At 35.8% G+C, this 17,235-nt stretch overlaps 2 protein-coding genes across 3 annotated transcripts; one reads left to right on the top strand and one right to left on the bottom strand.

Moving 5' to 3' along the window:
- Positions 1–225: 225 nt before the first annotated feature.
- Positions 226–10,129, bottom strand: ana3 (rotatin homolog anastral spindle 3). Its single transcript, XM_014360089.2, has 27 exons — positions 9,863–10,129; positions 9,494–9,678; positions 9,082–9,237; positions 8,891–8,997; positions 8,551–8,815; positions 8,326–8,484; positions 8,157–8,261; positions 7,562–8,086; positions 7,038–7,490; positions 6,762–6,971; positions 6,489–6,695; positions 6,230–6,403; positions 5,801–6,155; positions 5,462–5,723; positions 5,199–5,374; positions 4,880–5,107; positions 4,590–4,813; positions 4,193–4,507; positions 3,879–4,122; positions 3,662–3,815; positions 3,400–3,596; positions 2,651–3,342; positions 2,211–2,415; positions 1,669–1,880; positions 1,252–1,392; positions 904–1,033; positions 226–787 (listed from the first exon to the last, which is right to left on the bottom strand). The coding sequence occupies exons 1-27, from the start codon at positions 9,906–9,908 to the stop codon at positions 522–524; spliced, it is 6,393 nt and encodes a 2,130-aa protein (XP_014215575.2). The 5' UTR covers positions 9,909–10,129; the 3' UTR covers positions 226–521.
- A 4,328-nt stretch (positions 10,130–14,457) lies between these two features.
- Positions 14,458–16,718, top strand: temp (protein prenyltransferase alpha subunit repeat-containing protein tempura). Of its 2 annotated transcripts, XM_089592670.1 has the most exons (3): positions 14,458–14,708; positions 14,810–14,946; positions 15,018–16,718. In XM_089592670.1, exon 3 carries the CDS (start codon positions 15,071–15,073, stop codon positions 16,352–16,354), a length of 1,284 nt encoding a protein of 427 aa, XP_089448796.1. In that variant the 5' UTR covers positions 14,458–14,708; positions 14,810–14,946; positions 15,018–15,070; the 3' UTR covers positions 16,355–16,718. The 2 variants fall into 2 exon arrangements, with proteins under 2 accessions (XP_089448796.1, XP_014215582.2); XM_014360096.2 differs by having other exon boundaries at positions 14,458–14,946.
- Positions 16,719–17,235: the final 517 nt, after the last annotated feature.

The raw sequence follows: 17,235 nt of genomic DNA on the forward strand, positions 1-17,235 counted from the left end.
GAGGTCGGGTGGGTAGACGAAAGTCAAGAGATCAATCCTAGCTCAGGCAGTGCTCGTACTTGGCTCCAAATTACTGTTTTTGTAGATTAAAAAAAAAAAAAAAAGAAAAAAAAAATAGATTGTTCATCGTTGGGAGACAATCAATGTAATTAACTCGAGTAATATTACAACAAACATTTTATTATATATAAAAATGTAGAAAATTTATATAGCTAATCACCACAAAATAGATATATATCGATATTCTCTAAAAAAACACAACGTATGGTTGTAAAACACTTCACTCGGCTGTCACTGCACACACCATGCGTAGATCAATAATTTAATCAACGAGGACAAATCAGTCTAAAATCGTTTGTTAATGTACAAAAATACATATAATATATTTACAAATCAATTGGTACCAAGAGCACCAAAAGGAAAATTCGATCGCGTATGTGTGCATTTGTAACGCACCCAAACCGATCGTCTTGTCACTGCTGGTAAAAAAAAACAAAAAAAAAACGCGTCTCTTCAGTCTCTTACTGCGGTTCCATAATCTCCAGCACGTACTCGAGTATCTGAATGAGATCCCGCTCTTGCTCTCCAGCTCCCGAATCCGGCACAGACAGCTGCAACCTTAGCCTACTGATGGCCGTCTGTATGCACTTGGCAAAGCCCGCGCTTCGAGCTATCAACTTGCCCTTCTGGTTGTTACCGATCAGCGGCCAGAGCGTCGAGCACGCCGACTCGATCTCCGTTCTCGAGCCTTCTTCCAGCGAGACCAGCAACAGATCGAGGAATTCAGCTGGAAGCAGATTTTTTTTTTTCTTTTTACTTTCGTTGATGTTCCTTGCAGTCCTTTTGCAAGCCAGTAAACAAATTTATTTGAAACAGTGTGAGTACTTTTTAATAATTACTCACCGGAACCCAGCAGACGCGCACGATTGGATTGATGATAGGCTAAATTTCGAAGGGTTGCCATGGCTAATTGTTTTATGGGACCAGACGATGTCCGTGCTAAAGTGATGAGTACTTCCAAACTATCTACAGCCTATAATTATTAACATTAGATAATCAGCCATACAATTGTTGCAATTAAACGATAAACGAGGCTTTTGAAGATATTTGCACAACGATTTTTGGAATAAAAAATTAAAAAATCACTTCGAATCGGTTGTTTTAATCGCTTGTCATGTATGCGTCAAGTGCGTGTAACAATACCATCCAAAAAGCTGGTTTAACGAATGATAAAACAAAAAGACAACGTACCTTGGAGACGCTCATTTGACCTTCCTCGTAAAACGTAAAGTCTAATAAAAATTCGAGGCAATGGAGCTCCACCACTTGCCAGAGTTTTGTTCTCTTGGTCGTGGAAGGATGAATCTTTGTGAAAAATTGCAAGAGATTGCTCTGCGGCAAAAATAGAGCGTAGAATTAAGCGAATTGCGACATTGACGAGACGCATTGAGCTAGTCAAAAATCGCATATAAAGATCGTGCGTCAATGTTGGGTCGCAAACAAGTTAAATTTATTCATTTAATCTCTATTTAGAAAAATTTTTTTTTTTATTAATTTCATCAACATAGCGATAATGGTGAGAAATTTATTTTTGTTTATCAACCATCAACTTGATGAAATGCAGTTGCACAAAGTATTGTGAGCTAAATTAAAAATTGCGCAAATTACCTTTGATATGACGACGCGACAGTCGTGATTGTGGATTGCATTCCTTAATACCTGCAGAGCCAGGCTTAGCTTTTGAGAATTAAAATTACGCCCGATCGAGTCGATTTCTTTAATGACCAATTGTACAATGACGTGAACCAACGATATGGAATTCGGGGTTTTTCTCAATCCTACGCCCGGCGTTACCGTCGTCAGAGGCAATGACTGTGAAGCTGCAAAAAACCGAGGAAAACACCATTGTTCTTTGATCATTTTTTTTCAGGCCACGGACTAATGCGTGAAATGCCCACTTTTTTACAACAGGATTACCATTTGCGTATGCATTTTCAAACGTAATTGGGTTTTTTTTTTTTTTAGAGAAGTACGAGAAAAAAAAGTCTCGATATCTTTAAAGTTAACTCCGATGACGTATGGCTAGTAATGTATTAAATGTTACATGATTAGCATACAAGGGAAGAGGAAAAAAAAAAAAAAATCACTGAAGTCTTAATGTAAAAGTTAATCAAGAATATCTTTCTCATCGACGCTTTTAAATCTCTTACCTTCCAAGCAATCCGAGGTGAAATTAGAAAGCAGCTTCAAGCTGGTGACGAGTGTTTGTCTGTTCATCGACGTATAGGCCCATAATTTGTGAACGACGTCAGCCAAACCGGCCTTGGCAAAAATTTCTTTGGCCTCTTTGCTATCGTACATGAAGTTCATTAGCATCACGTACAATGAATCGACCTCCATTATCAAAGGATTAACCTGCAGCAGAGAAAGGTGAGTAAAAATGAAACTTGATGTGGAACAGGCTGTCACGACAACACGTGGCTCGGCGTTGTCATCTTCACATTAAGATATTAGGAGGAAAAAATTGGGAAAATCCACGTGTTCTCGATCCTGTTTACTTTGGTGATGTAATTTACAGGACTGACAAAAAGCAGTAGGTAAACTCTGATAAAAATTTAGCATCCGTAAGCGATACACGAGATACTCTTACCTTTTTCTGCTCGATTTGCGTTTTGTACGTTTGAATCGGAATGGAATTCAGCTTGACGTAAATTTCCTTCAAGACCATGAAACAGGTAGCGGGAAAATTTTCTTCGATCGCCAGCTTCTTGGCCTCCACGGAGACACTTAATAGATTCGAAAGTGCCAAGGTAACCACATTTTTGTCCTTTAACAGCGCGGTCTTCTTGATCAGTTTCGTGTGATTGAGCGCCACGTACAGAACCATGAGCTCCTTGCAAATTTCAGCCCCAATGTGCAATTCACGATTGCTGGTCGGATTTTTATTTTTGCCAACTCTCCTGGGCGGCGATGCTTTTGGCTCCTTGTTGGCTGTCCGAGGGGCTTGCAGTTCGCTGTTCCAGCACCCAGTCGATTTTGCGGATGGAAATTTCGTATCTAGTGCGTCCCTTAGGAAACCAGATTTGTCATCATCCAGCTGCTTTTGCATCTCGATAGACAGTAAAAATGTCAGAAAACCGATCGCGCTCATTCCGAGCTCGCCCTTGTTGTTCTTTATCATGTGATACAGCATATTCGCAAAAACTTCAATGTTGCAAGTACTTAGAGCGATCTGAACTGCATCCGAGTGCTGATTTTCGGTCAAAGTCAGAGAAACTAAGAACTTTAAGATTTCAGTGCCCAACTGATTGCGCAAATAAACTAATGTCGGACTGTCTGTAACTGAAGAAGTATTTTATGCTTATGAGTCGTCGAGTAGTTTAATTTCAGGATACTTACAGTACAGATCTTCGTTCAATAAATCGAACAAGTGGCGAATGAATTCCGGAGAAAAGGTGACTATCGATGCAAACTCGGGACTGTTAATGATGCAATCCGTGAGTACAGTGCAGAGTTTCGTGTACATTTCCAACACGTTGCTGTAGTGCTCCAAATGACACTTGCCGCTTATACTTTTCGGTATCTCTCCAAAGCACCTAAACGAACGATCTCGCCATCATTTTAAACTCCAAAATAAGGGAAACAGAAAATTTGAACATACCCTATAAGATGCTTGTGAACTGAGTTTTCAAAAATTTCACGTATAACTTCTTGTCTACCAATGTCGATTAAATAATTGAGCATTGAGCACAACGACGTGATCATCGAAGGGGTAGTTATAAATTCCATTTGATCGTCATCGATATTTTCGGAATCTAAAAAATGCAATTGGTTGAAAACAAACGGAAATTAAAATGACCACTCGTCGTTCGACTCACGTCCTTGAATATCCTCGGGACTATTGTACAAATAATAAATGGTCTTCGGCACCGTAGAAACGCTAGTAGCTGTGCGACTGCTGGCTAGAGATTGCGTCTGCGTGCCGCCGTTTTCCGAGCTTTCGGATACATCAACATCCAAAGTCGCCAGCATGTAACAGTTGGCGCACATTGCCGCGATCTCTTGGTACACGTTGTTCTCCTTCACATAAGACAACATTGCACTGGGATTTAATCCGTCAAGCTAAAAAAAAAAAAGGATTCACAAAAAAATTTCGTTACCCAAAATAACGGCTGTACAACAGAGAGCTTACGTATTGGAACGCGACCGTCGAGGAGTTCTTGATGAGGTGGCTCATCGCGAGGCAAGCGTACTCCTTCACGATACACGCCTCGTCCCGGCACGTGACGAAGTAAAGCAGCTCGTAGCACAGAGCTTCTGGCGTTGAATCTATGGCGTTGAGCAGTTGCAAGGCTGTGTGCGGGCCGTTGATCAAGCTGGCGAGGAGCTGGAGCGCCGAAGCTCGGATCAGAGGATCGCGGCTGCGCCATATCAGAGGCAGCCAGGTGAGGGAAGCCATTCGCCGGTCGTCTCGCGTATCCGTGCCGTACCAGAATTTTATCCAGTGCTTTGGAAAGAAAAAACATTTTTTCGGGAGACAACGCCAGGGAGTAGGGAGATCAGTTATGAGTAACAAAAGTCGTACTTACGTTTTTAGTCAAGCTGTTTTGCATTTGGTAGAGTACGTGATTCAAGCTGATCATGCAATTCCTGACGTTGGTCAGCCCCTTGAAACTAAAACTGCCTTCTCTGGAGAAGGACACCACCAGCTGAATGAGAGCTGTACCGACGGACATGAGCAGCTCTTCGTTATTCTTCCATTGGCATTTAACAATCACGTACGTCAACGTGGACAATACCCATTCCAAAAAAGCTAAGATGTGTGGAAAAAATTAATAATCATCGCTAATTTCTCCAAATATTGAAAGATAGTACCCACCTAGATTATAAAATTCGTCACTGAATACGTGAGACACCGTGAGCTGGACGAAACTAATCCACGCCCTTTGCGATTCCTCGTTTTCCTCCGTGTCGATCAGCGAACAAGCACGTGTCAGCTTGAGCATCGACTGATGAACGTTTCCGCTATTGGGTCCCGAGCTCTGAATCCAATCGTCAAACGATTTCATCATTTTTTTAACAGCTTTGAAAACCCACGTTGCCTCGTCTGAAAAAACATTAATCATGTAGTTTCGTTCAATTTTACCGATAAAATGGTAACGTTTCTAGTACGTCAGGGGTAAAAGTTGACAAATTACCACTATTTGTTGTTTTTAAGTACAAATGAAGGAAATTGAGAACGCTGTCGAACAATTCGTAATCGTCTTTGTTGTTTGGATGAGCTTGCAGGAAGCGCTCGAAAGTGTTTTCCCATGGAAGCCTTACCACGTTTTCAAAGTTCTCGTAATTAATTAAATGGCACAATTTTAAATACCTAAAAATTCACAAATAATCGGTGAAATTGTTTTTAAATTACTTTTTTTTTTTGTTTTTGCAAAAATTCTGTAGCTCAGAATCTCACATTGTAAGATAATCTATTGCACAAAACACCCCCTTGTGAGTGATGGAATTTTGAATGCTAAACAATTGACGCTGCGAATAAAAATGTAACGAAGTGAAGCTCAAACATGCGAGCTCGGTCTCTCTGAGCATTAAGTTTTGCATAATCATTGGATCGTTGATGTCTTCCCATTTTTTCCACAGTATCTTCTCACCGTCATTCCATTGCCAAGCCCAGTACTGTCTGAGAAACGTTGAAGCAATCACGTTGCTCCTATGCGAAACTACGGGAATACATGAACGTTTAGTTTTAAAAATAGAATTGATAATTCCAAGTTTTTACATTGGTATGGGAACATACTTGAGATGTCTGATCTTCTGTGAACACTAGTTTTCCAATGGGCCTTACATGTAAATGGAAGTCGCATGTAGATCGTAATTATGTGCGGCAATGATATATTGTATGGGTTATTGGGAGTTCGTTCTGTAAGTCTCATTATGTATCCGCTATAAAGAAGCAGTGCCAAAAGGTGCGTAGCGTCATTTTTGATGCACTCGTTGTTAGAAAATAAAAATAGGCTTCTCAAAATATTGTTATAAACGTCTATTCGATTGGATAGTTCGATTCTCACAGAGTTTTCGGAAGATACGAGATGTTTTAAGATTGTTATTATCGGTATCACTGAGTCTGGATAGTCAGAAAACTCTCTCTCGATCTGAAAAAATATTTTTTGGTAAGAAAAATCTAGATCAAAGCTCGTACTCATTTATCAAAGGTAAACATTATTACCAGAGCTTTTGAAAAAATATCCAATATAATTTTTAAGCCATTTTCCGTAATGAATACCTTGTGCAACGATTGGTCTGTTACCAACACGCTAATTTGCACCAATGCTGACTTTCTTACTTTTGGTTCTATGTTTGACGTTCTCAACATTTCAAGCGTCGAAACAAGATTACTTTTCTGTAATAGTTACAGGATTATGGACGAAATCACATTGCAAAAAAATCTTATTGTTTTAATACAATACAATGCTTTATCATATTACCGGATAATGTCCTTCAGATCGTTTGAAAGATACTTGTTTGTCGATGGCAAAAATCGAACTAAGAGGAAGACCATGTAGTGTAGAAAGACGTGGTAACTTTGAAGCTGAATCTTTTTCTTGCCCGAGAAGCCAAAATATTCTGCAAATCGCTTCTTCTCTCGCGTCGGAAATTTGAGAAAACAATAATCTGATGTTTCCTCTCAGAACCTATGGAAATAAAATTTGCAAGCGTACATAGCGTCGACATGATCAAAGTGCAGTAATTTATAATACCTCTATAAACGGAAGTTTTAATGTAGAAGACATGTCGGGATCTAGCATTTTTATTATGAATTTTCCTAGTGGAGATGCTGGATTCGCTAGACATTGTAAAAGTGGAAGGACAGGAATCAGTGCTTCTAAGAACTTTAACCATCCAGATTCAGTTAATTCGACTTTTCCTTTTAACAAAAATAGCAAAATTTCTTCCGCCATTTTTTGAATCTAAAAGTATTGTAATCGTTACACGTTGCTCAAAATAATTTTAAAAAATTCTTCAGTATTTATTACCTTTTCATTTTCATGCGTCACTCCGTAACAAATTATTTCTGTCAATACAGCGGACTCCAATAAAAATATTAAATTTTTCCAACTATATCTAGCATTTAAATCTGTAAAAATTGCAGAGACCAAACAGTGGCACTCGTAATACGTCACTTCTTGAACATCGCCGTCACTATGAGCAAGAAGTGCAAGCAACATTTTTGTTGTTATTTCTTTGTCTTCTGAACTTAATTTGTAACCAATCTTATTTTGCGCCAAAATCATAAACTTCCTTATCAATTTAAAATTTTTGTGATACACCAAACTAAGTTTTGATGAGTAAACTACTTTCAATTCTTCAGAGTAAGTTTGCTCCTTAAAAGCTTTCATCAAAGATATTGCAGATTTCATCGATTTTGTAATCAACCGCGTTTCATCCAACAACTTCACTAAAGCAGACTCTTTAGAACCACGAAATCTCTGTAATAAGAAAGACGGCTATGAAATTTGCATTTTACAAATATCAAACATAAATGGAACTGGTATATTACCCTAGCATATTGTTGCAAAGTTACGTGCAATGGCTTATACATCAAATAAATGGGAGCATCCATGAGTGCAGTACTCATGGACAGTTTCATTTTATTTGGTATTACTTGATCAGCTACTTCTAATGGAACAATATTGCCAATTAGCTTGACTGATAGCCATAAAAAATATATGTAAGTTACTCTGTGATAGTCCACATGAGGGAATTGACCAAAATAATCTAAAATTTCACTTAGTAGTTCAAACACTATTTTAATACTATCTTGAATGTTCAAAGCAGTGTTATCATTACAAAACCATACTGTTGGCATGACACTGACTATAAGTAACTGATCTAGATCATACACTAAATCTGCAATATATCTTATTATCTTTAATGGACGATCCGATTCACTGGGGATATTTACCAACTTGAGTATGTTTATGAGAGTTTCTGTACAATAATTTGGAATAAACATTTGTTGCAACTGTAGCACAGATTCTTCTTCAAAATCTACCATCAAGTTAGGACTTCGAGTACATTCTCTCTGAAAAGTTAGATAAATTATAAATAAAAGAAAATAGAAATCCTCAAATATTGTTTAAGCATGTTCTTACTTCTGGTATTTGGCTTGGATGGTAGTTTTGATCAAGATACTCTTGATCTTCGTTCATTCTTTGGTCAGATTCGTCATCTTCATCTTGAAAATTTCTCAATAAAACCTAAAAAAATCAATTTTATTGAGCCTGAGTTGAAAAACAATCCTTGACATAATTAAATAAGTACCTTCTGAGGTTTATGTGCTATGCTTGGATCACAGTAATAATTTATTCTAAATCTAAGGGCGCGAGTTAGTTTGTACAGAGTTTTTAATACTGCTATAATTAAATTTTGTGACTCTTGAGTACATTCCTCTTTATAAGAATCTAGAAGATTTAATAGAACCTAAAAAATGTGTTAGGATTATTTTTATTGAAAATTTATGCATAATTTAAATTTTAAACATATTACATGAACAGTTGTTGGTCGGTGTAGGAAAATTTCAGCTGCAAAATCTTGTAAAATAACGTTTGTAATAAATTGGCAATTGGTAATTTTTTTATTGACATCGATGGAATTGCACAAGCCATTTTCCAATTGGGCGAGTATTCCTTGATCTGATTTAACCAATACTTGCCATGGCATAACTAACCACTTTATACTACTGTCTGACCTTTTAGGTACATCATTTTGGATAGTATCTCCATCATTCGTCGTCAAGTCGAATGGCAAAGAACTAAAGAATTATATTATTACACGTTTTATTCCAGCCTGTGAAAAAAAACTACATATCACTTAAAAATTAATTTACCCATCCAACGGAGACACAGCAGAAAAGCTATCAGTTTCTGAAATATTATGCGTACTTTGATACTGATGCTTGGTATTTGTAATTTTATTGTTAAGAGCTGGTACTTCCTGCATGAGATAACATAAAGTATATACTAATCGTATGGTAACTGTAGTGATTGAAAAATTAATAACATACAGCTGTGTACATACCTCATAATTTTCTAAACGTTTATTCAGATCGGATGCTATTTCTTCCATAATTTTTAATTTATCATGCCATTTTGAATGTAATTTCAGTCGTAAGCTCTTCAGCTCATGTAGAAATTTGCCTCTTCCAAAAGAGTTCAAATAATTGCCATTATCTGACTAAAATGAGCAAATGTATAATTTTTTTTGTTACAAATTTGTTCATTTCAAACGCTGGGTCTATTCGCACCAAATTAACGTAAATACGTGGATATCATTCAGTACAGAAAACGGGGTGTGTGGATAGTACCATTGTTAATTACGTAGGGTATTATAAACATTATATCCACGTTTACGTGAATATTACAGCCTTACATCCACATATTTACGTGGATTTAGTGCAAATAGACCCAGGATATTAAAAAAATTAATTTACCTTAATAAGCCTTATCATCAAGTCCAGTACTTTTGCCTCCTCAGAAAGGGGTTCAGTTGAAAACCATTTAAAAAGTTTGACAAGCAGTTCTTTTTTGACAGCACTGCAGTCGCATTCAAAGCCAAGATCTAACTTCGAAACTACATTATCTAGAGCTCTGAGTCGAATCTCGTGAATTTGATGATCTTGAAAAAAACAATGCTCATAAAAAAATTGAGTCAATAAAAATTTATAATTCTCATCACCAACATACACACACAGAGAGCAATATCAACAAAAACAAACAAACATCAAAAAACCACACGCACAGAGTGTACAACTGTTTAAATGTAATTTAGACTAAAATTAGACAAATTTTTTCTTACGAACCGAGTTTTCTTATGTGCACATTTGTTATTGTGCCCAAAACAGACATTTTTTACAGAAAAGATATACAATTTAGCTGTTTTCAAGAGGTTATAAAATAGCATGTCTGCTACGCACTGTTTGTAAACACGCAAGTACATGTTCAATGCTCCATTCTTAGGAGACTCTTCGTGTGACTGCGCTTCTTTTTTAGGCCTTTTTTCCTCAGTTGTCTCTTTTAAACTGATTAATTCATGTGTATATTTAATCGTTATTCAAGATTTCTGTAACACAAATTTTGCTGTGTATATACTATATAAGTTAACTGTTAAATTAAAATAGAAAGTTAAAGGGCTGTTCTTTCATTAGTTAATGGTAAAAGGTCTAAAGTATTGTAATTTTGTAAATATGATCGATTTTATAAGTCATAAGTATAAGATAAGTGGAATATTTATACTTTTCAGGGTCCATTTACAGGTAAAAGACATATAGTAAACTTGCCGCAAGTAGCACAAAAAATGTTAACTTTTCATTATCTATCTATAAGATTCGTTGCGGCTGGTTTATAAGTAATAAAGTGACTTTACTGTAAGTAGCAATAATTATTTTGGATCAGCGCCATCTAGCGGTCTTTATTTTTTGGCCAAAAGTGGCTCCTAAAATTCTCAATCAGAGCATTCAGGATTAGAGCCATTTAGTCAATTACAAACCAGCCGCAACTCATGATGAAGCTATAAAATGAAAAAATAACAATACGTGTGTTTTAGGCGGCAAGTTAACAATTCATCTTATGCTTGAAAATTTATCTTCAAAAGTACAAACACATAGGAGGTCGATTTTTTGGTAGAAAATAGATTGTTAACTTGCCGCCTAATACACACGTACTGTTATTTTTTCATTTTATAGCTTCATCATGAGTTGCGGCTGGTTTATTATTAACTAAATGGCTCTAATCCTGAATGCTCTGATTGAGAATTTTAGGAGCTACTTTTGGCCAAAAAATAAAGACCGCTAGATGGCGCTGATCCAAAATAATTATTGCTACATGCTACTTACAGTAAAGTCACTTTATTAGTTATAAACCAGCCGCAAATAATCTTATAAATAGATGATAAATAGTTAACATTTTTTATGCTACTTGCGGCAAGTTTCTACATCAATATTCTACTTATCTTAAATGGCTCATAAAATCGACAATATTTACAAAATTACAATACTCTTGACCTTTTATTATTAACTCATGTAAGCACAAATTCATCAGTCCATTAAAGAGACAACCGAAGAAAAAAGGCCTGAAAAAGAAGCACAGTCACACGAAAAGTCTCATATAAGAATGGAGCATTGGATCTCACTTGATCAGAGAAGGTTGGGTTCTTTGTTTACTTATAACACTTAATATTTACATCTCTGTAATAAATGTATTTTTCAATTAGTGAGATCCGATGCTCCATTCCTAGGAGACTCTTCCTGTGGCTGCTTCTCATTAAGACCTTTTTTCTTCAGTTGTCTCTTTTCGACTGATTAATTTACGTGTATATTTGATCCTGATTTACGATTTCTGTAACACAAATTTTGTTATGTACATCTTATATAAGTTAACTGTTTATTGGAAATCTAAAGTTGAAGGGCTGTTCTTTCATTAGTTAATGGTAAAAAGTCAAGAGTATTGTAATTTTATAAATATTGTCGATTTTATGAGCCATATAAGATAAGTAGAATATTGATAGTTTTGGAGGTCGATTTTTAGGTAAAAGATAAATTGTAAAGCAATTTAAATTAAGTGAGATCCAATGCTCCATTTTTAGGAGACCCTCCCTGTGTAACTGGACTTATTTTTTAAACTTTTTTTCTTTAGCTGTCTCTTTTGGACTTATTACTTTACGTATCTATTTAATTATTGTTCAAGATTTCTGTAACACAAATCTTGGTATGTACATATTATATAAGTTAGCTGTTTATTTAAACTAGAAAGTTAAAGGGCTGTGCTTCCACGAGTTAATGATAAAAGGTCTAAAGTATTTTAATTTTGTAAGTATGGTAGATTTTGTAAGCCGTATAAGATAAGTGGAATATTTATACTTTTCAGGGTCCGTTTACAGGTAAAAGACATATTGTAAACTTGCCGCAAGTAGCACAAAAAATGTTAACTTTTTATTATCTATTTACAAGATTATTTGCGGCTGGTTTATAACTAATAAAGTGACTTTACTGTAAGTAGCAATAATTATTTTGGATCAGCGCCATCTAGCGGTCTTTATTTTTTGGCCAAAAGTGGCTCCTAAAATTCTCAATCAGAGCATTCAGGATTAGAGCCATTTAGTTAATAATAAACCAGCCGCAACTCATGATGAAGCTATAAAATGAAAAAATAACAGTACGTGTGTATTAGGCGGCAAGTTAACAATCTATTTTCTACCAAAAAATCGACCTCCTATGTGTTTGTACTTTTGAAGATAAATTTTCAAGCATAAGATGGATTGTTAACTTGCCGCCTAAAACACACGTATCGTTATTTTTTCATTTTATAGCTTCATCATGAGTTGCGGCTGGTTTGTAATTGACTAAATGGCTCTAATCCTGAATGCTCTGATTGAGAATTTTAGGAGCCACTTTTGGCCAAAAAATAAAGACCGCTAGATGGCGCTGATCCAAAATAATTATTGCTACTTACAGTAAAGTCACTTTATTAGTTATAAACCAGCCGCAAATAATCTTGTAAATAGATAATAAAAAGTTAACATTTTTTGTGCTACTTGCGGCAAGTTTACAATATGTCTTTTACCTGTAAACGGACCCTGAAAAGTATAAATATTCCACTTATCTTATACGGCTTACAAAATCTACCATACTTACAAAATTAAAATACTTTAGACCTTTTATCATTAACTCGTGGAAGCACAGCCCTTTAACTTTCTAGTTTAAATAAACAGCTAACTTATATAATATGTACATACCAAGATTTGTGTTACAGAAATCTTGAACAATAATTAAATAGATACGTAAAGTAATAAGTCCAAAAGAGACAGCTAAAGAAAAAAAGTTTAAAAAATAAGTCCAGTTACACAGGGAGGGTCTCCTAAAAATGGAGCATTGGATCTCACTTAATTTAAATTGCTTTACAATTTATCTTTTACCTAAAAATCGACCTCCAAAACTATCAATATTCTACTTATCTTATATGGCTCATAAAATCGACAATATTTATAAAATTACAATACTCTTGACTTTTTACCATTAACTAATGAAAGAACAGCCCTTCAACTTTAGATTTCCCATAAACAGTTAACTTATATAATATGTACATAACAAAGTTTGTGTTACAGAAATCGTAAATCACGATCAAATATACACGTAAATTAATCAGTCGAAAAGAGACAACTGAAGAAAAAAGGTCTTAATGAGAAGCAGCCACAGGAAGAGTCTCCTAGGAATGGAGCATCGGATCTCACTAATTGAAAAATACATTTATTACAGAGATGTAAATATTAAGTGTTATAAGTAAACAAAGAACCCAACCTTCTCTGATCAAGTGAGATCCAATGCTCCATTCTTATATGAGACTTTTCGTGTGACTGTGCTTCTTTTTCAGGCCTTTTTTCTTCGGTTGTCTCTTTAATGGACTGATGAATTTGTGCTTACATGAGTTAATGGTAAAAGGTCAAGAGTATTGTAATTTTGTAAATATTGTCGATTTTATGAGCCATTTAAGATAAGTAGAATATTGATGTAGAAACTTGCCGCAAGTAGCATAAAAAATGTTAACTATTTATCATCTATTTATAAGATTATTTGCGGCTGGTTTATAACTAATAAAGTGACTTTACTGTAAGTAGCAATAATTATTTTGGATCAGCGCCATCTAGCGGTCTTTATTTTTTGGCCAAAAGTAGCTCCTAAAATTCTCAATCAGAGCATTCAGGATTAGAGCCATTTAGTTAATAATAAACCAGCCGCAACTCATGATGAAGCTATAAAATGAAAAAATAACAGTACGTGTGTATTAGGCGGCAAGTTAACAATCTATTTTCTACCAAAAAATCGACCTCCTATGTGTTTGTACTTTTGAAGATAAATTTTCAAGCATAAGATGGATTGTTAACTTGCCGCCTAAAACACACGTATTGTTATTTTTTCATTTTATAGCTTCATCATGAGTTGCGGCTGGTTTGTAATTGACTAAATGGCTCTAATCCTGAATGCTCTGATTGAGAATTTTAGGAGCCACTTTTGGCCAAAAAATAAAGACCGCTAGATGGCGCTGATCCAAAATGATTATTGCTACTTACAGTAAAGTCACTTTACTAATTATAAACCAGCCGCAACGAATCTTATAGATAGATAATAAAAAGTTGACGTGGTTTGTGCTGTTTGCGGCAAGTTTAGTAGTAATTACTTTAATTACTACACATAACTTCACGTACATCTTACACCGTGCTCTCTTTACCAGAATGATAAAATCAGAAGCTGTAAAGTTACGTAGGTCGTGGTGGTAACGCCGCTTGGGGTGTTTTCCGCAATCGTCACCAGCAAGTAATTCAAATTTGCGCTCTACGTTACTGTCAGGTCAGTGTCAACTATAGTAGAGTGGATTGAAGTGTCCGAAAGTTCTGTACCGACTGTACCGAAAGTCACCGATTGGCTCCACCATTTTTGGGACAACAATGTTTTTAATTTTTAAACAATTCTGCAGTTTATTTGTATGTGTATCGACTGTGAGTTGAGACATAGCTGTCTGGTTGTGAACTCAAGTTTTGAAGAAATTGCATAAATAATCCTATAGATCTACATCGTAGATTCAGATAAGATAACTAAAGATAATTTTACAGATGCTGCAGCAGTATTAGCAAAGGCAAAACAATAGCAAAAAAAAGTATGTAGAATGTAGAACATATAGTGTGTTGTTGGTTGTGCTTGTGCATTGTGTTTACGATGATTTGATTTTTTTTTTTTATGATTAATTGCGCTACCAAGAGTTGAAACTACAGTGCTAGTAAGAAATACTTACGTGGAGGAAAGTCATCGCTGCAGTCGCGGTCGTCGGTGCAGTGTGTTCCACATATACCTTCGCTTATAGCAGACGATTATATTTTTTGTCATTATTTTCGTAGGTTAGTTTGACATGGTTGTCATGGAAGTACTTATTTATGTCATTAAAAAAAAAATTTATTTTCATTCACAGGTGAATAAGCACTTGTAAGTTCCTATGATCAAGTCTCAATTTGCATAGCAATAATGCAAGAAGACGTATTTCCTGCCGCAGAAAAAATTTTATCCGAAATTGAAAACGTGTTGAAAAAAGATCCGAACCTCGAGAGCTTTGGCATCTTTCCAGCAGAAGACAACGAAAACAAATCACCAGTGCTTCACGAAGAGAATGCCTTGGGCTTGGCTTCTTGGTGCGTTAAGCCTCTTTACTGTCATGTTTACAATCGTTTGTTGAACTTGAGGCAATCTTATCACAGAGAAGAGCCAGCATTAGTCACACGATGGCTGCTGGGAGCTCTTTTGCTCAATCCTGACGTTACAACCTTTTGGAACATGAGAAGGGAGTTTGTTAAAAATGGCAGGCTCAATCCCCAGGAAGAGTTGCGGTTTTTAAGTATTGTGCTCTATGACAAAGCCAAGTGCTTTGAAATCTTTTCATACAGGCGATGGCTTCTGAAGCTTATGCTGATGGATGGCAAAGATTTGACTAGTGATGCAGAGACTTTGTTACGCAATGAATTCCAGGTGACATCTATGGCAGCTGAAAGGTATAAGAATAACAGTCATGCTTGGAGTCACAGACAGCAGGTACTCTTGATGCTGGAATCACTGTGTGCCAGTAGATTTTATAGTATTTTAGAAAATGAGTGGGAGGAATCGACCAGATGGTGTAATAGCCATATTTCAGATTACAGTGGCTTTTCATACAGGCAGTTTCTGTTGAGAAAGTTACTCGTGCAAAAGCAACACCCAAAACAGCCAATACCTCCATCAGAAATTTTAACGAGACGTCGAGAAATCATCAATAACTTTTGTGTGAAAAATAAAAACAACAATTACATCTTGCACGACGCTACTTGTGAACAGGTGCTGAATGTGTTGCACAAAGTAAATCCTAAAGAATGCCCAGGTGTAAAATACGAACAGACGTTAATAAATCTATCCTATTGGACAGAGGACTGCATGTTCAATGAGGAATTGATTAATATGTTTCCTGGACACGAAGCCCTGTGGAATCACAGGCATTATCTTGTGTACTCTTTTATTGCTTTACAAAACTCCTATAAAAACTTTTATTCCTATAAACCTGAGTGTTTCGAACCACCTCGAAACTTGGAACTGTTTAGAAATAACAGCACTGTTGAATTAGTAGAAAAATTTTCCCAGAGTCCTTTGACAACTGCTTTCTGGGCACGTAACAAGGAGCTGAACGACACGCACAAGAGCACATCTAGGGATGACGATCCTGCCAATAGATTTATTACAAGGAACGTTCTTTGCAATTTGAAAAATGGGTTGCAAAACAAGTAGATCGTTTATCTACAGCTATGTATTTTCATTACTTAAGCCTGCAATTCTCAAGTCAAATTATATATTTATATTACGTATTCAATTTTACGTCAATAGTACACTCTGTACTATGAGCGCAAACTACAACTTACACGGTCACACGCCCAAAGGGCGAGACTGTCGTTCGTTTGTGCCTGAATAGCGAACAACATTTTTCTTATCAAGGGCACACTTTGGGCCCACTAATCAAAACACATTGTCCGCCCGTGGGCGCAAAGTGACACAAAGGCCGAAAGTCTTTACGCCCATGGTAAAAAAATTATTTTTATTATTGTAAAAAAAAAATATGCTTTGTTTAGTAATAAAAAAAAGTAGAATAGTTAGCTAAGACATAAATATAATTATTTGATAATTTTATTTATAGAAAAATACAGTTGAAAAGACTCGAAAACAGGACTATTTTTTTTTATGAACTTTTTTCCAATCCTTAAGTGAATAAACAACCTTCATTTTTTTTATCTTTCAGATGTTTATGAAAATAATGTTGAGAAAGGCAAGGTAATATTGAGACATCAATCTTCAAAGTTTATCTTTCATTTATTTATTTATTAATTTTTTTTTCTCGTCTTATGCTATCGCCAGGAATTTTTTCCTTGCGTACAACGCAGGAAAATCCTGCTTGCACCCGATGCAGCAGCTCCCGGAATTCCAAGCGACAACACAGTTTTGGTTTTCTCATCTTTTTTACATAATTTTTTTTTTTTTTTCATCTGTTTTATCTTTTTCGCTAAACGTACACATCGTCATTGAAATAGGAAATCGAACGATTGAACCACAATTAAAACGGGCGTCTCAAAGACGCGCGCAGCGCACAATTTTTTTGTTTTTTTTTTTCTTTTTAT

Source organism: Copidosoma floridanum, unplaced genomic scaffold, assembly GCF_036245765.1.
Source record: "Copidosoma floridanum isolate Cflo_tuat_1 unplaced genomic scaffold, Cflo_Japanese_pri ptg000019l, whole genome shotgun sequence".
Taxonomy (NCBI): domain Eukaryota; kingdom Metazoa; phylum Arthropoda; class Insecta; order Hymenoptera; family Encyrtidae; genus Copidosoma; species Copidosoma floridanum.

Bases quoted from the DNA above. Each gene is read 5' to 3' on its own strand.
- ana3 (XM_014360089.2), bottom strand. From the start codon at position 9,908: ATGTCTGTTTTGGGCACAATAACAAATGTGCACATAAGAAAACTCG. The intron at 9,679-9,862 runs GTTCGTAAGAAA...GTTTTTTTCAAG, and splicing joins TGTGCACATAAGAAAACTCG to ATCATCAAATTCACGAGATT. The intron at 5,108-5,198 runs GTAATTTGTCAA...ATGTTTTTTCAG, and splicing joins CTTAAAAACAACAAATAGTG to ACGAGGCAACGTGGGTTTTC.
- temp (XM_014360096.2), top strand. From the start codon at position 15,071: ATGCAAGAAGACGTATTTCCTGCCGCAGAAAAAATTTTATCCGAAATT.